The 25,105-nt window shown below is 34.8% G+C and overlaps 1 protein-coding gene across 11 annotated transcripts in view; it reads left to right on the forward strand.

Annotated features, from left to right (window-relative positions):
* The window catches only part of LOC141449738 (discoidin domain-containing receptor 2-like), a 587,266-nt gene that overhangs the window by 304,143 nt on the left and 258,018 nt on the right, over positions 1-25,105 (forward strand). For 10 of the 11 annotated variants that reach the window (XM_074119450.1, XM_074119440.1, XM_074119446.1 and 7 more), the window contains one exon: positions 12,701-12,806. In XM_074119450.1, the coding sequence (XP_073975551.1) occupies positions 12,701-12,806 (106 nt within the window). Of the gene's footprint in view, positions 1-12,700; positions 12,807-17,922; positions 20,183-25,105 lie in introns of those variants that run through there. The other variant, XM_074119451.1, reaches the window with a different exon arrangement.

Raw genomic sequence — 25,105 nt, forward strand, 5'->3', positions numbered from 1 at the left:
AATAAGTAGCAGTATGACCTGTTAACTGCGTTAAATGTTCCGTCTTTACAATTAACTAGATTTGTAAAACTGAAAAGAAGTTGTAATTTTCTGTTCGGTGAATATTCCAAGAAATTAAGAATGCTCTTTTTTGGATGGTTTTTGTAAATTTACAGTCGATTATTGTCATAATCAATAAATCGACGAGATATGTAATAAGAACTATGTAGCAGGCTGTATGATTGAAGTATTTGGGAACTTACATGAATAGGATAATTTATTTAAAGAAATAGAATTTGATTCTTGACTTAAGCATTTTTAAGTTAAGAATACTTAAATACAACTAATTTAATGACTACAATAATTAGGGGCGTTATCAAATATAAAATATATTACTAGAGCTACCCATTATACCGGCTAAGTCTAACTGGAGAACGGTTGAACTTAGATGGTTAGTTCAATTTATTATTCCAAATTGCTACTTTTTGATCTTTGTGTGATTTACGCTTTGGAAAATAAAGAAAACCCCAAGTTTTTTGGCAAATCCGAACTGTCTTTTGAAATTAGCACCTGCCCAAAACACAAACTTTGTTTTAACTTGATTTTTATAATTTCCAAATTCTGAGTTCTTATTACGAATTCAGAGTTCGAGACTTCTCTAATATTTTTAGGAATGAAGTCTTGTATTATTTTCATCATCATTTCGCTATTTTTAACTGTCTCTGTAACTCAACCAACCCGCAGAGCCACGCCCTGAAGAGGACAATATATTTGTCGAAACGTTGGCAAAGAGACGAGTTGTTTTATTTGACCGATTCCTCGCAAATCTTCCATCCTAAGCTATTTTTAACTTTATTAAGAAAAACTGCTTTTCATCGTGATAAGCTCATTGTACTAGAAAATGTTAGTGAAATAACTTATAGCGTTTGATTTTTTCATTTTTGTCTCAGAGCTATTGTTTTTCTTATTTCTAACCCTTTTCAGGTTCTCATTTATCGTCAGAGGTTGAACCATCAATTTGACGTAGAGGATTTGACTGTTGAAATCTCTTCTTTCACACTTTTACTTGCTGACTCAAGAAATTCTCATTTTTTTGCTGTCTACAGGAATATATCATACTAATCTTTGATTTTTGATTGTACTAATATTATCCAGGACATTAGACCTAACCACATTTTCAATAATAACACATAATCACCCGATTTGGAGATTGAAAATTGAGTGTTTTTAACTAATAGTTTTTACTAATTGTTTCGACCTGAATGTTATACCCGATTACAATAATACTGCAATACTTAGGAATTAGGAACCCAACTTTTTCAAGAAACTCCTAAAATCAAAGACCTCTCTATTTTCAAATTTCTTCAAGTACAGAATTTTGGAGACAAATTTGATCCTAATTCTTCGGTGACAGGAGTCGCATTGTAAATTAAAATTTTAATTTTTCCAACATCGTTCACTAGTTCTTAACAAACAATGAACGCCAAACCTTAGGAATTGTTTAATGTACACATTCCTTCACAAAATGGTTCTTTAGCTAGGGAAAGTTTTTCATTTAGCGAATCGCCACGGCAGAATGCATTTTGCGCTATTGGTTGGGAGTACGGCACAATTTTTAAAAATCATTATATGTATACCATAAATATTACATTGAGAAGTTGGTTAAAACTTACGACCAATAATAATAATTTCAAACCAGTTACTTATTCATAAACATGGGCGCATATATCAAAGTGCTTCTGGTAGTAAATAATAAATAAAAGTAAAAGAAAGAAAAAAAAAATGAAATGAAATCACCATTATGGGAATTGGGGGAATAGTGGAGTCAATATGTAGCCACTAGAAGTACAGAAGGCTGGTGGTAGCGGTGGCACTTTGAGAATTGGTCTATGTCAGATCGATAAGCCCGACCACTTGAGCAAGTGGTCAATTACCAAGCACCAATAACCCTAAAAGCTGCAAGTTTTCTTCCTTTTTTCTGGCCAATCCACTCTTTCGCACACATTGTATTTAGTTGTTGTGTCCGTATACTCTAATTCTGCACATTTTTCTTTTGCTTTTACTATTATTTGCCTCTTTTATCCTAAATCATATTTTAAAATTTCTTATTTTATTCCTTTATTTTAAAATTTACATATGTATAACATGTAACGGATGCACGATAAGAGGATCTGTATGGAAGTGTTTGTTAGAGGAAAAAGACTATTGCGGTGTCATACTAAATTTGGTGCAATAGGCAAGATTCACGCGGGCCACATCGCATTACAAATTTGATTTGAAAGGTATGATTCATAACATCAGAACCCAGAATGCTTTAGAAATCTAGTCGAACTGTAAGCTAACTCAGTGTTTTTTACCTTACATTTTCGAAAACAAGGCTACCCTTTAAGTATATTTTAGGTTTTGCCTCAACACTACATAACAGAGACAAAACAAGTAGAAATCTAGACGGACTAGAACCCAATTTGATATTTTTCCGTGGTTTTTTACCTTAAATTTTCCGAAAGAAGGCTACCCTATAGGTATATTTTAGCTTTGACGATTATACTAGATAACAGAGACCAAACAACTAGAAATCTGGACGAACTGGAAACCAGTTCGGTATTTTTCCGTTGTTTTTTACCTTAGATTTTCCAAAAGTAAGCTACCCTTCATGTTTATTTTAGCCCTGGCCATAAAAGTAGGTGACAAAAACAGAAAAAGTGGAAATCTAAACAAGGGTTATCCAATTCATTTAAAAAACGAGCAATTTGATGCAACAGGCTAGATTGACGCGAGCCTCATTAAATTTTCAAATCTGATTTGATAGTTATGATCTACAACATCTTAACACAGAATGCCCTTTTAAAGGTTTCCGCTATTGGCAATTTACATCACGTGACACGGAGGGTTTCTAAACATCGATGGTAATAGTCACCCACAGGCCTCCAGTAAAAGCACTGGCTCACGTTTATACTTGTCTTCGGTAGTTAAAGGGTTAACGAGGGAATGTTGTGTACGGTATTGCCTAGATCTCCCCTAAGCTTCATTTTCTTCGTAACAATTTTTTATAATTTCACTTAATTTTAGAACATCGTCGGCCATAAAAAATTACTTCGGGGGTCGCATGCGGCCCGCGGGCCGCGAGTTTGATACCCCTGATGAAGGGAATGTTCAGGTTAGTGGGAGAGGCTACACCAGGGGCTGGGACAATTTTTAAGAGAAGTTTGGACCGAAGCTTGCCCACGTCGACATCAGAATCAAAGACAAAATCCATTATTTAAATTGTTGATGTGATTTATTTATATTTTCACAAATGAATCCAGTCACCTGCTTAAAAATCTTCAAGGAATTACTTCCTTCTTCCTTGAGTCAAATAAAAATTTTCTCTTCCAAATCCTGAAAAACTTGAAGTTTCAATTTTTTTTTTTACTGCCATTGGCCAAAAAATTCAACCGGAAAAATCATGATCGTTTTTAAGATTTTTAGGAAATGAATATCTCTAAGACAGATTAGAATTCATCATTTTTGTTTGACCCTTTAATATTAAGTATAAATACTCTGTAATTGTTTGGAAAGTGCTCTGGTTATAAAAATGTGCCATCTTGTCAACTAATGGCTTCCAGTGTAATTATAAGAGACAATCGCTTAAGATTTACAGAATGTGAGTATAAAGAAAGGGCGGTAATGAAAAGAAGAAGGAGAGAAAAGAGTGTTTGAAGGACGTTGAAAGAAGAAGCAGCTGAAGAATAAGAGTGGGTGGAGAGATTGGTGATTGTGACTAGTCGAGCGGAAAAGTCATTTCCGATGAAACCGATTGTGTGCTCCAAAGTGCATCCAGAGATCTCTTTTTTCTTGTAGAAGCCCTTGGTTGCTGCTTATAGCATGCTGCCTATCCATAGAGACGGTGTTACGCCTAACCAAAAGCTATTAGTTTTCACTATAGACCTGCCTGCCTGGCAGTCAGAGAGCACGTTGGAGAAATCTCCAAGGGGTTGCTTACTAGAAACGGGGCGGTACGAACTGATTGATTCTTACAAGTTACTGATACGTTCCTATTGTATTAATCTTCTCGCACTTTGATCCCCAACTTGTGGAGGTTTTACGCCATCATCTTTACTCCCAAGCTATTGCCTAGTTTTTAACACAAATAATATTTTCTTTGGTTGAAATTCTGTCAATTTGTTCCTCAAGCATAATTCTAAAATACATTTTAATAACTCTAAAGTGTTATTTTTTAAAATGACTTGGGAAATGTACGTTATATTCCTTTGGTTGATTTGGTAATCTCTACTTTATGCTGTAATAGAAATGAATAAAAAGCTGTTAATAACACCCATCCTTACGACTTCTCTTACCCCTATAAGAGAAATGTAAGTACTTATCTTCAAACTTACAATGTGCAAGAGAATTGTGGACTTTTAGTTATATTATAGGGAGTGTGCATTAATTTTAAGGATTTTTTTTTGTGAAATTGGAGCTTTATTATAAAAAATTGGTACAAAATATTCTATTCAAAGTATTGTCCATCGCTAGCCACTACTTTTTCCCATCTTTCGGGTAAATTATGGATTCCATCCCAAAAGAACTGTTCGTCTTTTGAAGCCAAGAAAGAATCAAGCCAATTTGTGATACCCTGTTCAGAAGTGAAGCGTATTCCAGAAAGAGCATTCTGCATCGATCGAAACAAGTGGTAGTCGGAAGGGGCCAGGTCTGGGCTATAAGGCGGGTGAGGCAGAACTTCCCATCCACTGTTTTCCAAATACGTTTTAACCGGTTTAGCAACATGTGGCCGAGCATTGTCATGATGGAAAATTGCAGACTCGTGCCTGGACGCATATTCTGGCCGTTTTTCTGCCAATGCTTGCTTCAAACGCATCAATTGTTGTCTGTAGAACTCGCCCGTTATAGTTTGGCCTGGTTTCAGCAGCTCATAGTGGATGACACCCTTCTGATCCCACCAAATACACAGCATTACCTTGGCGCCATGAATATTTGGCTTGGCCGTCCATGTTGTTGCATGTCCGGGCTTACCCCATGATTTTTTGCGCTTCGGGTTGTCGTAGTGAATCCATTTTTCATCACCAGTGACGATACGATGCAAAAACGACTTCTTTTTGTGGCGTTCAAGCAGGATTTCCGACATGCAAAATCGCCTTTCGACGTCTCTCGGCTTCAATTCATGTGGCACCCAATTTCCTTGCTTTTGAATCATTCCCAATTCTTTTTACTATACATAACCACTTCCTTTTTCTTCTTCGTCTTCTTGTTTGGCAATAAAGGACCTTGGCCGCCTCAATAATTTTATACCGCTCTTTTAAACCACTCTTCTCCATCTTCCAACGCCCAGATCTCCAAATACATAACATTGTAACGCTTTAAAGGTCCTATATTCGAAAAAATACAAACATTTATTCAATAATAAGGCCAATCACTTCTTGAAGGTTAAATATTTGTTAAAAATTTCATCTTTAATTTGATTTAATTGGTGATAAGTCATACATCACTCAAATGGACTGGAAGGCAACAAGCCTGGTTATCCATCTTTCGCTGGGAAGGGCCCTAAATCAAATCTTCCTGGCAAAACCATTCAAATAAAAGTTACAACTTCGGGCCTTAGAATGGCCCCTTCTGCGAAGTTCCGTTTTTTAGTTATGCTGACCATACTCAGCGTAGACAAACAGAAAAATGTGTAAAAACCACATTTTTTGACCCAAGGTACCTCAAATTTTACCAGTGAAAAAACATCAATATTTGAAACATTCTTGCTAAAACTTTCTCTTGCCTAATTTCATGTACGAGTATGAAGTAAGAGAAAATCAAAACAAAGTTTTAAGCGTAGGATTTTTTTTTTTTTTTTCATAATTTAAATTTATAAATTAATCGACGTTTGTATATTTTAAAAACTGTTTTACCTTCAAAATAATTTGCGAATAAAATATGGAAGAAGGGCGATATGTTTTGAAATAACGGTGTGCGTCATATGACGATAAACAAAAACCAAAGTGCCTGTCAACTTCACTTGAATATAAAATAGAATTTTAGACTTTGACATGGATCGATGGTAAATGGTTTGTAGAACATTGCAGAATATGTCATCGTTGATATTTATGTTCACATATAGGAGTAAACTCGCTCTATTTGGGTTTGTATGAGTGTAAGTGGTTTTGTGGTACCTGAGAGATATCTCGTATGTGTATAGATATTCCTGGTGCTATGTTAGCTCTGACTTTGTGGTACAGATCTAGTTTTTGATGATGTAGAGGAATGAGTGGAAAAAAGTCTTGAGTTTCATTTTGGAGAGTTTCAGAGGCATCAGAAACTAGCGAACATTGTTGATATTATCAGTCTTAACGCGCATTCTTTCTATGTTCCCACCCACTCGGTTTCGGATTGTCATTCAAGGTACACCAAACAACTTACTAATGTAAAAACACATTAATATTAGCCACCTTAACCTATTTAAGAAAAGAGACTTAACCTGTTCAGGAAACTAAACCTGAGGAATGCATTTAGAAACAGCAACTAACTACTAAGGTATTTGCATATACCAAAACTATCAGCCCTTATGACAACAGTGGAAATCACTGACACAACTCTGCTCTGGCTGTGATAGTACCAAAGTGAAAGGAAAATCAAAGACAGATACAAAGAACACATCCGTTCTTATTATCACAACTTACCTTATCAAACACAGTCATCAACTGGACAGTATGAATAACTTAATGGTGCTGTTAAGTTCAAGAAGACTTATGGACATCTTAGAATGAATAAAAAAATGTACAACCACAAAGCGTTTCACAAAAACGTTATCAATGACCATATTAACAATAACTCAGATACCAAAATAGCCATTGCTGAACAAACTTCACCAAAACTCACATATACACCAAATATACGAGTGGGATGCATGTTCTCTAACTATTGTTTGGAGATGTTCGTTTTAATACACAATACTAGTTATTTACACATTATGTGCTCACAATCCTATTTCTATCAATATTTAATTTAACAATAATTATTTCTCAGTAGAAACAAACTAAGTAGTCCAGTGTTACCGCAAATAGAATAGTATAGTTCTATTTATCACGAATCTCGAAAAAACCGGTAAATTCACAACTTGATAGAGTAATTAATATTTAAAGTAATAATCAGTGTTATATGTCCTAGCTTAATTAAATTGTTGTAAAGATCAAACTTATAGTTCTAATTCAAATGAATTCAAATGTACAATTGGATTAATCCGTTTCGTTTATCTTCAGGTTTATGATTCAATCAAGAATTTAGATGTTGGAATCTTGTTCATACTATTACAATCAACATATCGACCAGCTTCATAATATAAACATACTTTGATAAATTTATTTCATTACACTGGTTTGGTTCATAAACCTTTGATGTAACACGCTGGTTAGTGAACTGAGTAGACAAATCATTATCCCTTGAATGTGTACGGTACGATGTGTTTTATAAGATATTTTAAGATTATAATAAACAAAAGAAATACTCCGAGATGAAAATTTAGAAAAAAATAAAAATTGTGTTCTCATATTGAATATAAAATACCTTTGGTAATTCTAGTGGAAAAAATGCTGTAATAAAGTATGCTTCATTCCATCCAGCTTCATTATTGATGTTTTAATATGGACCAAATACAGTCCATCATTTTCATTGTAAATATCAATCTTTTCTGTTTATTGTTGCATTTTTGTTAAGTTGGAGACTGGAACTTTCTATCTCTTTTGCTATTGTTATGGCGATGGGAGAATGGCTGTAGAGGGATTTATTACATTTCATTTTAAGTGAAAAAGATTTAATTTTTAAGATTTAAGACTAGTCTTTAAGATTTTGTGTAAAATATTTACATTATAATAAGAATTTCAAAAATCGTATAATATCTTCAACTATAGACGATAATCGTTTTTTTTTTTATTTTATTTTAAGGCAATCACTTCTAAACTTTTTATGCTTCTCTAAGGAAGCGTTATGAAGGCCCAATATTCACTTTCTGTCCTGAAGGCGTAGTCTCAAAACCCCGAATGCGGATCATACCCTCAGAGGTAACCTTAGAATTCAAATGATTGCATTACACACTTAGTTCTCTTCACGATGGCAACAAATGCCTAGGATCGACATTGAAAGTAGTTTTTGGAGACTGAATAGTTTTTAAATGAGGATAGTTTCTCTCAAGGTCAATTCCGCAGATGAACCATAAACCTGATGGTAGAGTTAGAATGGGGTTCCTTGTAACGCCGTTATTGTGCAATTCTATAAACACTAGCCAATTAATTGTACAAGAATAAGAATGCAGCCAGCCAATAATATCTCAGAAGTCTATGAATATAGGCAGCCACAATGTTTGTAGCAAACAACTAGGAGTTCTGCTTCCAGACTTGTTCAGAAATTCTTAGTTACTAGTAAAATTTGATCATCAAAAGAGCTACTAGTCTCCCAGCTAACTGTTGAGGAAAACTGACCAGAGGCGGGGCCGTTGTTTTTTATTCCTGGCACTGGTTGTGTAAGCTACTTACTGCATAATTGTAGCCAGATAGTCACTTCAGATGTGGTCTCTTCGAGCCTTCCTTATGAAATTGGTTTCATGAAATTCCTTTTCATCAAAAGCTTCTTTAAAATATAACTTAGACCTTGGGCACACAGAAAGCGTTGCTTTCTTTTCCTGTCAATTAGTGCTTGGACAATATCAGCCTCCATGTGAGTATGGCCTTACAATAAAAATTTGTGGTTAATTTTTTTAATTTGTGGATATTTATGATAAAATGAAGAAAAAATGCGTAATTAAAGTGCACATAGAGTTGAAAAAATGAATCATCTACAGGCACAAAATACTATGTGTACATAGTGTTCTTTACTTTAGATAAAGTAATACTTGCACTCTATCATCCTATAGCTTCTTAGTAATTTCTTATTATGTATTTAGGAAATAGAACAATTTGTTAAGGTCCTAAAAACATTTCTGAATTACAAGATGTAATTCTTAACAGATTGATCGTTGCTAACACCCAAATTATAGGATTTTACTGCTGGGTAGGCAAAGTTTTCAAGCAGAAATGTGTAGATCAATGGCAATTAGATAATGAACCTTCTTGAATTCAATGGACTACCATTGGCTCGTCTACCAGCCTAAAGGTGCCATTAGTTTGTACGGGAAGTGGTATTAGATTTATAGTTCGGTTGGACTCGAAGTGGGGAGGACTGCTTTAGAATTAAGTGAAGTTTAAAAGGAGTGCGCGGGGACAGCTGGTAAAGGAGACGAAGATAGGAGCCCAGATCGAAGAAGTACGGTTTGTTACTATGGCCTGTACTCCCTAAGAAAAGGGCATAGCTCTACATCTTCCAGGGAATAACAACCTTCTCCCTTCTTTCAGACTTCTACACCATGATTCTTCTTACCCCTACAATTCAACCTGGTTCCAACAAAAGCCTTTCCGCCCTTAAGGATTAACCTAAATGAATCGCAATAAATTAATTTAGGGGCGGTTTCTTTTCTACACTCCTTAGCCCTTATAGCAGGATGGAAAACTAAATTAAGAGCTAAGAAAAACTCCTGCTACTCAAAGAGGGTGTACAGTAAGTTCTAATAACAAGGTGAACATTTTCGTTGCCCTTCGCCAAAGGGACGCTTCTCATAAAAACAGCAAAACCACTATAATGTTCCGGAATACCTTTATTAAAATACTTGGGCTTTCTCATCTCTTTTAAAAACGCAAAAAGTTTTCTCCTCATATTTTTTACCGAGCTCGCAAGGAAATGGTCAACTTTCGAAATAAAAGATTGAAACTTTACAAGTATTCTCTCATATTATTTTGTTTATTGTTTAATATTAAATAGTTATTTTATTTTCCTACGGCTGTGGAGATTGAGAAATCCCCATTCTAGTCTGAAAAGGCTTGATAAACGATTGAAACCCATCTACTAACAAAAGACCTCCTAATACTGCGAACTATTTGGTCATACGGCATCGAAGTATGGGGATCGACTAAAAATCTCAACTCTCTAAGCATCCAGTCATTACAGTCAAAAATACTACGATAACGCTCCGTTTTATGTTTTTCAATCTCACCATCCACAATGATCTCAAAATCCCTTTCGTCAAAGATCTTGCGTAAACCAATTTTTCTAAAATTTCATTCTTCTACAGCAGCTCATCCTAACCCTCTAATAGGTCACTTATCTTCTTCCGCTATACCAGATAATCCTCCAAGGAGACTGAAGAGAAGATGGTCTCGCGGTCTACTCTTATCGTGAGAGCAGTGTAATAAGCGTTCATGATAAAGGAGTGATTCCAGTGAGTGCCTTTTCTACTCAAATAATCCTGATTTTTTTGATCATGAACCATATTTACTCATTGCATCAATAGTTTTGAATAAAATTTTAATAAAATTCTAAAAAATAAAACAAATCATCATCAGTGATATTCAGTTAGTTTTATTCAGTGAAATATTGATTTGTGATGTATTCGGAATATTCACTGAATAAAAGAACACTCAAAAGAAAACAGAAAATAGGATTATATGAACTTTTACAGATAAAATTTCAATATTTATCATACATTTTGATTTAGAATTTTGTTTTTCCCCAAGTGTATAATACATTAAACAAAACTTTTTGGTTTCTTTTAATACCAATAAAATTCGGATAATATTATTTTTTTCCTCGTAAAAGAATAAAATGGGGGGTTAAATGTAATGCTCTGTAAAAAAAAAATTGAAGATGCTTTTTGGAAAATAAAGATTAAATTTATATGATCTTCCATTCACAAAAATTTAAAGGTTACAATTGTGTAAATTATAATTTTTACTAATCTCTTGGCTAGCATTTTTTAACTGAGCTCAGGTTGAAAAAATAAAACAAAAATTTCGTTTCGCTTTATAACTACTCCCCTTTCTCCGCTGCTCATAGTCTGAAGAAGAAGGCAATACTGTTCATAACCGGACAGGGAGGTGTTATAGGCGTCTAGGAAGAGAAACTCTAAGAAGAGCAGAAATTACCACGAGGGAGTCTAAGGGTACGTTTACAACGGAGCTGTGAGTATAGATGATAGCAGAGATGATAACTGATAGAGTAAAATATAATCGCTGATTAGTGTGCACAACAGAGCTGTTATACAAGCAACATATCCGAGAAGTGAAGAAGAGTTTTTATGTTCAGCAGCAACGAAATGGTATATTTTAAAGAAAAAACGCTTTAGAAAATATCATGTACATCCCATAAATAAAAAACGAAGTACTTTGGGTGAATTTCACCATTTATATAAGGAACTTAGAAATTATCCGGGTCGTTTTTTTTTTTGAATATGTGAGGATGGGTCCACCCACATTCGACTATATTTTAGAAAAAATAAGGTCAAAATTAAGAAAACTTTGGAAAAATTGTCATGGAAATCCTATAACCACAGAAGAAAAACTAGTGATTACTCTTAGGTTAGTAATGATTTTATTGAAAAAAAACAACAAATAAATACACATGAAAATAAATGTAAGCACGATTTAAAAAACAAAATATTGTTTAAAAGTAAATAATAAAATAATAACCAAAAATAATGAGTAAAGACAGCACTAAATAATTTTTCGACGTCCATTTTGAAGCTCCGATACTGGAGTTCAGCTAGCAGAAAAATGAAAAATTCAATTCTATCATCTATGCTCGTTTATAGCAGCGAGTATGAGTCACTAGTCGAAGCTTCGTTGTGCACGCTCACATAAGAATGTACTAGGTTATTCTATAAGCGCTGATGCATCACTGCTATCATCTCCGCTATCATCTATGCTCACAGCTCCGTTGTAAACGTACCCTAATGCACCAAAATATCTTCGCTAGCTGAACCTTCTATTGGCAAAACAAGGAGACTGACCAAGATGTAACTTAACGCCAGCCAGAACTCTTAATTGCATCTTACTTCGTATCTCTTTGCCCAACTTCTTGTACAATCCTCTTAGCCTAAAAACATACTTCTGTGATCTTCCAAGGCCATTATTCTCCACTTTATACTTTCTTTGTTGAAAATTTCTTTATGTCGACCAACTTTTGATCAGTTTTTTAAGTATCCCGCTGTAGGTAAGCGTTTCGCTCTTTCTCTAGGTTTACAATCTATTATGACCGGTAATCAGATGATCTTTACTTAATCATATAAGGAAGGTCGTTGAGTCATTTAAGTATTCATGGCCCCCATAACTAACTGACCCAAAGCAGAGGTAGAACTCTAATTAACCGCAAATATTCTCACCTCTTCAGAATCATCTGAACTTCAGGCATTCTTTGATAAAAACGATGCCTACGACCTAGTTTCACAAAGATCTTACTTTGTTCTGAAAGAGGTCTGCCAGCTCAGATTTTCTCCTTTATTGACTCTTAGAGGGCACTATTTGCTTTAACTTTCACATCCAAGTGGATTAATTGTAAGACTAAAAAAAGTTGAGGCACGACAGCCTTATGAATATGGATAAAGGTGCCCCAGAGATATGGAATAACATCATATTGTAATATTCCTCATCGCCAACAACCCACCCACAAAATTCCTACCTTTTTCTTCCCAAGGAATTATTATACTTCACCAATCTAAACGCCATTTTATAAACATCAGTCAAATATAATCTTTAAATCTCATTGATTTTGCATTATTCATTAAATAACAGAAACAGTCCAGCTTATTAGAAATATAATTTGTTGTAAAAGCTGTTTTACACTTTCTGCAAACTAAGAATAATTATTTTGTGTGTTTTAGGGGAATGTATGGCTGCTCTTGGCATGGAAGAAGGAAGGATTCCAGATACAGCAATATCGGCCAGTTCGACGTACGAAATTAAATCAGTCGGCCCACAAAACGCGAGGTATGATTTGTTTTATTTTAACTTTAAGTTGACAAATTTTAGGGATTAAATAAAAGACAAATTAAATGATGCACATACATACATATATTTTAAAAAGTTAATTTACAAAGTATTATTTTATAAATAACAGACAAATGGTTACCAACAAGTTGATAAATCGTTAAGCGATATAGACCCGACTAAGTTGGTCTACGGTCACTGTGCCTAAACTTAAAGCGCTAATTTAGCTGTACAACTAAACTATGTAATTTAAACTTTGGGAACATCATAACTGAAATAGGCCGTTTACTTCTAGTACTAGACTTCGCTACACTTGCTATCCTGAAATTATGAGCCTTGTTCACAAGAGAGTTTATTATAAGCTCTGTTCCATTCACTGGTGGACGAAGAAAAACTTGTTGGTGGTTCCCGTTCTATTAGAGTGTGGTCTTGAATTTCGTTTTGAAGTGATAGATTTTAAATTACTGATTTTTTTCAGTAACATTTACTACTCTATTTGCGAAACTAATAAAAATATTGCGGGGAAAAAAATAGTTTTTGTAAACTGCCTCCGCTATTCTTAGCAAAGCTTTCTATACCAGGATCACTGATAGTTTTTAACTATATTAGAAATGAAGAAGAGTACGAGCACTGATCCAGCAAAGTTTTTGTAGGGATATCTAAAAAATAAAATGTACAGTAATCCCGTGGCTTCAGTCGAAGATCTGGAACGTCGAATAACTCTCGCCTGCCTAGGATCTTGACTTTGCCACCATAAGTGCTGCTACAAACAATGCGTGGGAGTCCAGAGCTTTGGCTTGCCTATCCGTTGATTGTGCCTAGTTTGAACGGATTCTTATAAAAAATAAGGTAATTTTGACTTTAAATTGGACGTAACTCCCTTCTCAAAAAATAGGCATTACTTACTTTACTTTTTTTCGCTTTTCACGTCGAGTACAATTTAGTTTTAGAAAAAAAAAAAAAATTAATGTACAAGAAAAGACAATTTGTATTGGAAAAGTCGTATGAGTGGTTATATGACAATAAAAATGGTGGATTGAATTAATGGATATGTAATTCCGAGGATAGTAATTTATAAAAGCCGAAGATACTATAGAATACTATCCACTTTTGGTCCTTTTTCGAGTTTTGAAGGAATACAAAATGGTAGAACAGCTGGGTTTTGGTGGAGGGGAAAGGATGAAGGTACAGAGGGCATAGATTTCCATGGATGCTGGATTTCCTGTGAAAAGATCGGGGTATCAACTCGACCGTTATGGCATTTGATTCAACGTTCGTCCAGGTGTAATCAAGTGGAAGAATCTACCATCTTTTATTGTCACCATCCTTTTTTGTTACACCTACTCTTTCTGAAGAGGAGGCGTAATATAAACATTCAATTAACCACAGTAATTATTCTGTAAATCATAGAAATTATTCAAGAGCAAAAAATATGTGCTTTCGTTCAGATTTGAAAAGCCTGAGTCTCAAATAGCGTAGAGCTTAGACAGAATGGATCGCAGAGCCAGATTGTAGATTGTGTTAGTAGAATTTGAATTTATCAAACATAAATGAAAGGTAACATGCAGAGTTGGCCATAATTTCAAATTATTTAGCGAAATAGTTATGTGAAATTACGTTTTTATAAGAAATTATTTTAATCGTATTATGTCAAATAAATAAATGAGATAATCTATTTAAAACTAATTATTTCTTAATTCGTTTGATGAAATAACTAATAATATAGAATATAACTACTGTTCATTATATTTAAATCACACTTCTTACACTTGGCACCTTCATTCTGTCAAGTTGGGCCCTCTAAGAGATGAGCGAGTGTGGGTTCAAGGCGTCAAAAGGTGCAGAGTTGAGGATTGTGAGGGTGAGTGGGCCCCAAATTGGTGTTTTGAAGGCGCACAATGCAATTATTTCAATAATTATTGACCATATACGAGGGTCGTTTGAAAAGTCGCAAAGTCAGAGAGATAGCACTACTGGCGCGTATCGAGGTTATGTTAGTTAGTAGCTTCACTTGGAAGAACACACACCAAGTTTCAGCCAGATCGGTCTATTTCTTTGTGTTTGGCATTCGTTTGAATCGAGGAAGTCGAGTGATTTTCTCACGCTTGACCAAAAACGAAATCTTGTGAAGTGTTGCAAGGACGGTTTGCAGCTGTTCCAGAAGAATCCGCAGGACTTTAAGCGTCGTTTCGTCACTGTGGATGAAACATGGATACATCACTATACTCCTGAGACCAAAGAACAATCTAAACAATGGGTTACCAAGGGGGAATCTGCGCCAAAAAAGGCGAAGACCGTACCTTCGGCCGGAAAGATTATGGCGACTGTCTTTTGGGATTCGCAAGGAATAATCCTCATCGACTATCTGGAAAAGGGGCCGTACTTAAATTACGTAACGAACGCAAGGGGGGAGGGGGGTAAGGCTCGATTGTTACCATTCGTTATGGTTCGGGGGAGGGGGTTTTTTAATGCTTGTACGTAATTTTTCCAATTGAATCTATAATTTTTTGGTCATTAATGGAAAAATACTAACGATATTTTTCGCGCCAAATTCTACTATAGCCAACCTTCATACTAAGTGATAATGTAATTAAATAAGTAATAAATAAAAAATATATGTTTGATTTTAATTAAATACTATGCAATGACGATATTCCATAACAAAAAATTACGTACATTTGGCTAGGGGGGGAGGGGAGGTTGACATTTTGTTACGATCTGTTACATCGGGGGGGGAGGGATTAAAAAGCTCTTTAAATTGCGTTACGTAATTTAAGTACGGCCCCAAAGGGTAAAACTATTACAGGTGCATATTATTCATCGTTATTGGAAAACCGAGCTGCAAGAAAAACGCCCACGATTGGCCCACAAAAAAGTCCTTTTCCATCACGACAACGCACCAGCTCACACCTCAGCAGTTGTGGTCGCAAAATTAATGGAAATAGGGTTCCAACTCGTTTCACATCCCCCCTATTCTCCAGACTTGGCTCCCTCGGACTACTATTTGTTTCCCAATATGAAGAAATGGCTGGCGGGAAAAAGATTTTATTCAAACGAGGAGGTGATTGCAGAAACAGACGGACAAATCCTATTATTCGGAAGGGATCAACAAACTAGAGCAGCGTTGGACGAAGTGTATAAGCCTAAAAGGAGACTATGTTGAAAAATAAAAAAGGTTTACCCAAAAAATTAAGTAGTTTTTATTTTTGCACGGACTTTTCAAACGACCCTCGTATATGTATGTATTTCATTTAAAACAACCAAATTAAAATAAATAATTTCAAATCCTTAATCTGAAATTATTTTTAATTAAATAAATTCGGGGATTTTATTTTTATTTTTTAGGCCATAAGTAAAATTGTGAACTTTGCAAATCCTAATAATAGAATTTAGGGCCCACGATTTCACTGCTTTTGTAAAACATTATTCAAAGAGATGGTTTGCTGCACTTAGATAACTGCTGAATCGTGTGTTATTTACAAAATTTACATTTTGCAAAGCTCTTGCTTAAACAGACATAGTCGTAGATCTTTTCTGCTTAATTAGAGCATTAGGCAATTATTGTAGTCAATATAAATCTAAGAAAATTCATGACAACTATGTTAAGACCTTCCACAGGCCGCGATGAGTGAGGCTATCCACATGATCGGGCGCGGTGTAACAAATTGAACACATTAACTATTTTATTAAAAAGATATTAAACATTAAGTAAATTTTATTATTTTATTAATCATGTAAAAACATAAAGGTAATAACAGGTCACAAAAATAACTCAAATATAAGTTTATTTCAAATTTAAAAACTTTAGATCTCTGTATAAAACTTTAAACAAACAAGTTCTGCAAGCGGAACAATAAAACAAAAAATTAATATTCTTTAAATAAATAAAATGTTAAAATGTTCGTTCATCTTTCTTGTTTATTTTAGCAATTTATCTCACTTACACATTCTGCAAAAACTTTACTTGTACAAGCACAGGGGCGGCTTAAACTATAGTGCAGGGTGTGCAATGCACACGGGCGCCGCCGTCTCTAAGCTAAGAGCATCTTCTTGGACCATCATGGTACAACAATGATATGACAGAAGCGGCCAGCCAGCGCGGTGGCGGCAGTTATCAAACGCGAGCGCCCTATGGGCGGCTTCTTTTTCGAACATTTTGTTTCAACTCTAAATAAACCTTATTTCACGTATTTAAAGTTTAGAAGCGGCCAGACAGCGCCAGGGTTTCATTGCACACGGGCGCTACACGAGCTAGAGCCGCCCCTGCACAAGCATACAAACATGTTGCACTTCTTGCAATGGCAATCTGATTTTCAATATTCTTTTACCTTTACCGTAGTAAGAAAAAGTTACTATAATCCTGCAGATTTTTGATTTTGTTATTTCACTGGAGGTATCCGTTTTTAGATCCTTTTGAGTCCAAAAAGGTAGTTTTTACTAAAAAAAAAAAAAAATTATTATTTAATGCAGCTACTCAGAGATGTCTCCAATCAATTAAGAAATACTTAAAAAACTGAAAAATTTCTTTAATCCCACTAAACCACAAAAGATTGTGTTAAGTACCTAGGACACTTCATGGACCAATGCCTAACCTGGAATCCACAGACTAGTACGATTTCCACGATGGAAACTTCATTAAACTACTAACGGCTTATCTACACCAGGATACTCAAAACTGTTCGGAATGGAACTTTGGGGCTCAGCGAAAGCTTCCAATATCTACAAAGTTCAATCTTTTCATTCACATACACTTTTTCGAATAGCTAATGCTCCTTACTTTGTATCTAACTCAACCTTGCACTGAGATCTCCTTGTTTCTTAGGTTTCTGAAGCTGCCAGATCCTGCTACGCTAAGTTCAACGCTTCAATTTCCTCAAATTCTAACCCTCTTCTAGTTTTCAACTTACTGTATTACCAGGAAATCCTCCAAGTCGATCGGTGGCCACGAAATCTTCTTAATGAAATAAGTGCCAGTGCATTTATATTAAAATGCTCTTCTTTGGGAGTTTATTCACCATTGGGTGCATTCTCCTCTCATGCTACTGTGTTGTATCAGCTTCACTTGTTGCAGAAATTTAGTGCAGTTGTGAAAATAAATAAAATCAAGGAACTCTTTTAGAAAGATTGATTTTGTTTAAAACGTAATTGTCAGCTACCTAAACCAGAAATCAAATTTCAACTCACAAACATACAGGACCAATTTCTAAAAACCACTTTATTTTTCTGGTGAAAATTGAAAGCGAAATTTTGACGCAATCGCAATGTTTCCTCTTTCTTAAGAAAGTTGGAGAAAATATTTGTAATAAATTTGGATGGTTGTAGAAATAGCCGTTAGGTGGTATGTACGAGAGGTATACATAAATAAATACATAAAGTGGCGGTGGTGTGGTGGCTAGTTGAAAAACAATGCTGTTAATTAAATAATACGCTCAAGGGTATATAATGTGGTAGGAGGCGTGGTGAAGGGTAATTCTGGGATACATACCTACTCCACAGCTGGCCAGAGAGCTGTGCTAATGAAATGTTTACCTTTTATATGCTTTGGCGGTGTTCTGTTGCCGCTAGTAGAGCTACTGTTGCTGTTATTCGAGTGTAGCCGGTCTGTACAACAACATGGCGTAGCCGCTGGCTGTACCGACGTTGGTCCAACACAGCAGCCCTTCCAGCCTGCCTAACAAAGGACGTGTCTGTCGGCTCCCTTACCTTATACCAACATCATATCTCCTCCACATCCACCAAGTCTCTTGCTCCTCTTACCGCATTTTTTTTTACCTAACTTTATTTTTATTTATTTATAAAGTGAAAAGGTTGTACCTTTTTTTTTTTCATGTTAAAGCAAAATAATAATAATGGGTCTCTCTCTAAAAATACGAATACAGAGAATATAATAGGATGAAAACAACTTTGCAGAGAGAAAAATATATCATCTTTTGAATAAAATCCGTTCTTCAGTCTGTTCAGCTGGAATAATTAATGTCGCATGTGTTTTCCGGTTACTAAGCTCCTAGAGGTTACAAGATCTTCGAAACGTCCAAATAAATCTAACATTTTACTCATACATTATCTGATCGAGGGAGAATGCATCAGTATCTTTATCTCGCTTCCACACGATATTCTGTTTTTAAGATATCGCTTGGTGTTTAATAAAGTCTTAATAATAGTGTTAGTATTCATAAAGGAAATAAAGGATGAGATCAATTAGGAAATGAGGGATTAGATCATGGAAACCTGGGTTCAAATCCACCTGTTTGAGGGTTGATCGCCAAAAAAGTGCATGGAAAAGCGTAACGTTGAAAAACACCCAACTTTGACCATTTTTTTTTTCTCTATTTCTATAAAAGATAAAATTTCCAAATTTTCTTTAAAATAAAAGGCAAATACTCGGTTAAAAGAGTGATTTTTCTAGCAAGAAGTATTGCAATCGTTTCAAATTAACGACGCTTGAACCTGCTTTCGAGTTAAAACTTCCATTTTACAATTCTAAAACATTACCTACGCACAAAACATGCGTATCCCTTAAATACCTGCTAGGATTCTTTAATTTTATTTCAGCATTTATACAAACAAAAAGACGTTAACATAGAAGGACTTGTATCACCTACTTCCGTCATGTTCAAGGACCAGAAATTATTTATTTCCGCCATGTCGAAAATCTGCTCGATTTTAATACTTCCTCCATTGGTAGGGTGAGACAAAGTAAAAGAACCTGAACATTGCAAAAACTAATTTACTGAACGTCTTTAAAGTGTTTAAATAATATAAAAATTCATCAGCGTCTCAATAGATCGCCAGCCCAATAGCACTCAACTTGTTACAATAATGCACAACACTATTTACAGTAAAACACAATATTACACACTAAGAATAACTTAAAAACATTTTATAAAATACAACTTCACGTTAACAAAGGGACACCTAATAGCAACTAGTTAAAAATGCCGCCGTTACCTGGTAAAGGAGATCAGCTGGTAAATGAAGGTTATCTAAGTAGAGTGTCCAACTTTTTTCTTTTATTTATTTTCATTCGTAATCTATAAAAATAAAATTTAATTTGTGAATGTGTAATTAGCGAATCAGGGAAGTTGGTCACCCTGCTTAGATAACCTTCTTTTGCTAGCAGATCTGCCTGGCCAGTTACCGCGGCCATCTTTAACTCGATAGTAATGTTGCTTTATTAACTTGATTTTTTAAGTGAATATTAGTGATTGTTTAAGTGAAGTTGTATTTTATTAAATGTTTTTAAGTTATTCTTAGTGTGTAATATTGTGTTTTACTGTAAATAGTGTTGTGCATTATTGTAACAAGTGTCAAGTTCAAGTGCTATTGGACTGGTGATCTATTGAGATGCTGATAAACTTGGATATTCCTTAAACAAGGTAGACTTTATTATCTATTACTTATTTTATAATTGTTATTCTTGCATGAAAATAGAATATAATCATTAAATTATTTCTGAAATAGGCCTTATTATTCTTTCTTCCCTTCGAATATTCTACAACATAAGTAATAACGGGTTATTGATTTTTTTGTAAGATGGCGTATCCTTTTATTTCTTCGATTTCAATTAATGACATAATTTTAGGGTGCAAGGTATTAGTAGGATTTAATTGTGTAGTTTCGGGACGGATCTTTAGAGTGTAATAACTTTCTACTTAATTCAGCGCTTTTTTTTATAAATACACACATTATATTTTTATACTTAATTTATTAAAATAAAAAAATCTGCAACCATAAACGGAGATGGTGGTTTTCATGGCCAGTAATAAGTTATGATAAAAGGAAAATTGGAGATTAGAGGTCGATCTTTACTTTACTAGGGATTCTTTCTTAACTTAAAGTCACAATTTTCGTTTCTTTTTCTCTCTATCTTCTTAAGCTTTTTCTTTTTTTTTCGTTTTTCTTCTAACTTCTGCTTCATGCTACTACCTTAGCTGTGTGTCTAGGTGTTCTACTTTCTTGTACGTTCAGACTATTACTTCTTATTCGCTCTGCAAGGACACTTTTTCTGTACTCATTCCACATCACCTAATTCCATGCAGCCTCCAGGTAACCATATAACTGTTCCTTACAAAACTTTTTCATTATCATAAACATGGTACCGTTATCGGCAAGAATCTCATTTTTATATAAGCTCTTATAAGAATATATTATATAGCCATTTTTTTTTTTCTCTCTCTGTATAATCAAAATATATTTTAATCTGGGCTATATTGTTTTCTCTTCCTCTCTCATATTGCAGATTTTCGAGTTTGAATTCTCGTTAGAAATATCCATTTTGTGGTCCCCTCAGTTCGAAAAAGTGTTTTACTCATAGGTGTGTATACACTAATAAAGAGTTTCTCAAACTTATATCGTCTACCGCCCACTTTGACAATCAATTAGTTTCTAGAGCCCCCTAAAATTTTTAACTACCACATCTTAAAATTCACAATCGAAATCATGACTTAAATTTAATTATTGCGTGCCATATGAATCTTATCCTGTTTCTGAATTCGAACTTACATTTTAATTGATACTGTCCTAATGAGGGAAATAAAAGGCAACTCAATGAATAATATTTAGGAAAACTTTTATTCCAATTACTGGTTCATTTCAATTTTAAAACTAATCTAATGTGAAGGATGAATCTGATGATTTTTAACAAGTTAGTTAACATCAGGCTCCAATTTACTCAAAAACAGCCGTATGTTAATATGCAAAAGATTTCTCTTTATAATTAGCAGCATTACCACAGCACTAAATAGACGTTCACACGAATGCGGCGATGGATATGTAAAAAATCGGTGAACAATGGACAATTGAGGGATTGGTTTTTATAGCCGAAATTAGCGAAAAAACGAAATAAAATACAACGATATAATAGATATTAGAAGAGTAGTTAGGTAGGTTTTGATTTTAGTTTAAAATATTAGAATAACACAAATCAGCCATTGCTTCCCTCCCTAAACCGCTTGAACACCCCCAATTTTCTGTGGTCCCTTTACCAACCCTCTGTAGGCCTCCAGCGGCCACAAAGGGGGCGTTAGTTATCGCCCACTTTGAGGAAGACTGCACTAACATATACATATACTTATATTATATACTTCGCTCATATAAAGTATACTTCGCTTTGGTTCTACTAGAGGACACCTCAGTAAAGTTTCGGTAAAAATCGATCTATCGAGACTTTTCCTCAGTCAATTTTTTAATATTTTAAGACTTTTTTGATAACGCTCTCAACAATTTTCTTTTAATTTGGAATTACTAGTTGCATATGTATTACTAAGTTTTATTTGAATCATTTGTCCAGCTAAATTCGAGTATAGACACTTCCGGCAGGTGGAGGTTGGTTTGACTTTCTCCTATAGTTCCATTACGGAATTGCCAACTGTATAGCGTCTTATCGAGGATTGAATTTGGGGCTGAATGATTCAATTCAAAGAGAATTGATTGAAAGAAAAGTGCCACTTTAGTGAATAGATTTTTTTCATCATTTAATATTCCATTACCATAATCTATCGAGAATGTTAGTTAGTATTTATTCTTTTTACTGCTTAACGAAATTTTAATTACAACAAAATTGACGATAATTAATTAATAAAAATAATTATATTCAGTAGATGTAAAATAAAAAAAAAGAGCTACAAAATTGCGTTGAGATAATGATTAGGTAGTTAACCCAGATGTCCATTGAGTTAGAACTCAGAGTGTCTCATTACGTTCCAGGTGCTAATTAAAAGTTAAACTGTTTCATTTTTTTTTTTTCTTTCCTTGGAAAATGTAAGAAAAAGAAATTGTTTACTTCCTTTTTGTGAAAAAACACTTCGAAGAATTATGTTTGGTTATTGTTACTGACGCTAATGATGCGGAAAATAAGGAAATGATTATCTAAGTTTACTGATATCGATGTCATCATTGATATTGTGATTGGAACTAGAGTGATACTGCTTTTGCTTCTTATGGTTTTTTGTTATTTTCTTTCAAAATAATTGGTATCTTTTGATTTTATATCAGATTTTCTTAGAAGTATTTTACAATAATAATGTAATATACTTCCTAAAATAATACTCTATTATTTTCCTGGGGATGAGCCCTTAACTTAATCCAGGTCTGGCTTTTCTCACCTCCTTGATTTTTTTTTTCAAATTTCTAAATTTTAAAAGATAGATTATTGCTAATTTCAGTCATATTTTATTTTTAGATTTATTTGTATTAATTCCAAGCTTTCGAATTCTATAATCTTTATTCCTTTTGGGTTAATGAATCTGTCCTGATTTCTAAATAATCTAAATTTTATTTAGTCAGGTGAGAAACATGGCAAATTTTAAAATAGCATATCCTTATTGGCAGTTTTGCTGTGGTATTCTCAAATTCATAGTCTCCTCACGAAACCTCATACAAATGTGTGTATTCTTATTATTTAAAATCGTGCATCTCTAATACTGCAATAACAATAACGTTCTCGGATCCTTTCAAGTAGCTTGTTTACAGCCCCAGGGTTGCACTCATCCCAGATTCAGAATCACTGTTTTAGAGATTTCTTCCAGTGTTCCTTATTTTCAGCACCCGCCATGTAGTTGCGGAAATGGAGGGTATATTTCTCTTCTTAAGGCACTATCCAAAACAACCTTTAGCTTTCTTATTCTTCGTTTCCGTTCGGAATCTCTGTCAGAAGTTTACATAGAATCTTATTAGCATTCTCTTGGCAATTTGGATGGGGCTCTATATTTAGATGCTGTAGCCTCTAAATCCAATGTAGATCTATCCAATGCGGCTAAGTTTTTTGTCAGAGATTACAACTAGTTAGATCTACGCTGCCTGGTTATTCTTTTAATAAATTTTATTTTTTTACAACAACTTCCTTTCGATCACTAGCGCGGCCTGTGTTCGTACCCCCTTTAAAATGGTCTCTGTTTCTGAGGCCTACATCAAAACCGGCTTAAAAAGAGTTTGGCAGAACTTCAGTTTAGTACCGTTCGTCAGCAATTTCGATTTTAACAAGCTGATTTCAATAGCCTTAGTAGCATGTATTAAGATAAGATTGGAAACGGGACGGGACCTACGCCCCAAGGCACCGTAGCCACTAGAGGCTTATTGTGCCTTCTCCTTTTGAGTCTAATAGTTGAAACCTCCCCTTCTAAGAAGGTTGTGGGCTTTCCCTACTAGTTTTTTTTTTCGCGCTACAATCTCCTTTGGCCTCAAAGTTCCAAAGGTTTCATAGCGCAACCGCTCGATTGCAACACAATCGAACAACAGGTGAGAGGCCGTCTCCTCCTCTTCCTGACACAATCTGCACAACGGTTCCGAGCTAATAAGCCCCACCTTGTGCAGATGTTTCCTGAACCTACCATGCCCTGTGAATAGGCCTGTGATCACCTACCCAAACACAGGGTCTCTTTGGCTCTTTGTTTACACAACCAAGGCATCATAGTCTTGCTGTGTTTGACCCCAGGACACTTCACTCAGCTCTTCTCGTGCTCCCTCCAAATCCAATCTCTAAGAGCCGCACGTGCCGAACCCCTTGGTGATCCCCAGGACAGGCAGTAGCATCTATTACTTAACAACAAATTTCTTTTCACTTAAAGTCCGATAGACCCTACAGAAAAAGCTACGAAGATTGATCTACGGCCTTAATCCAGAGTACATCTTTCTAATCCATTTACAAACAATACTCAGTACCTAATTAGGCAGGACAGAAAACCCAACGACCTTTAGTGCAAAAGAAAGTGCAATTAATTCTTAATAAGTATAAACCCTGAAAATGACCTTAGTCCCTAGATCGAAATATTTTCAAAAAATTATAACTTAAATTGGCAATCTTTTTTCTCCTTTTCATAAAAATATAATTAAGGTGCTCTTTAATAAAAAGTACAAATTATAACACAGTCTAGTTTTAGATGTATGTTGGTCGACAATACTTTTATTTGCCTTTTTTTATCTCTCCGTTGTCCCATAAAGGGCATGATGATACCAGCTGAAATAGAGATAGCTGAGAGCGACTGTGAGAGAGAATTAGGTTGGAACCTAGCTAGCAGAAATGCCAACCCCTTTACTGGAATGTAGGACAAGCGAATCCTATATTTATACTCAACTTATTTATTTTTTCATACATTCGATGGTTTAGGGACGAACATTGCTCTGGGAATGTTATAACCAGGTGTGAAACTATCCGACTGAATAATATACACCTCATTCTGGCAGAAGTGTGCTGCTGCTCATATAGAGCACTGCCAGCTACAGTCTAAATGTTCACTTCTTCATTAATAGTTTATTAGCAAACTGATTCTATCTTTGTGTAACGCGATCGAGCGAGATAGCTG

The sequence above is a fragment of the Rhodnius prolixus genome, unplaced genomic scaffold (assembly GCF_049639745.1).
Source record: "Rhodnius prolixus isolate KJV_2025 unplaced genomic scaffold, Rpr scaffold_2, whole genome shotgun sequence".
NCBI classification, from domain to species: domain Eukaryota; kingdom Metazoa; phylum Arthropoda; class Insecta; order Hemiptera; family Reduviidae; genus Rhodnius; species Rhodnius prolixus.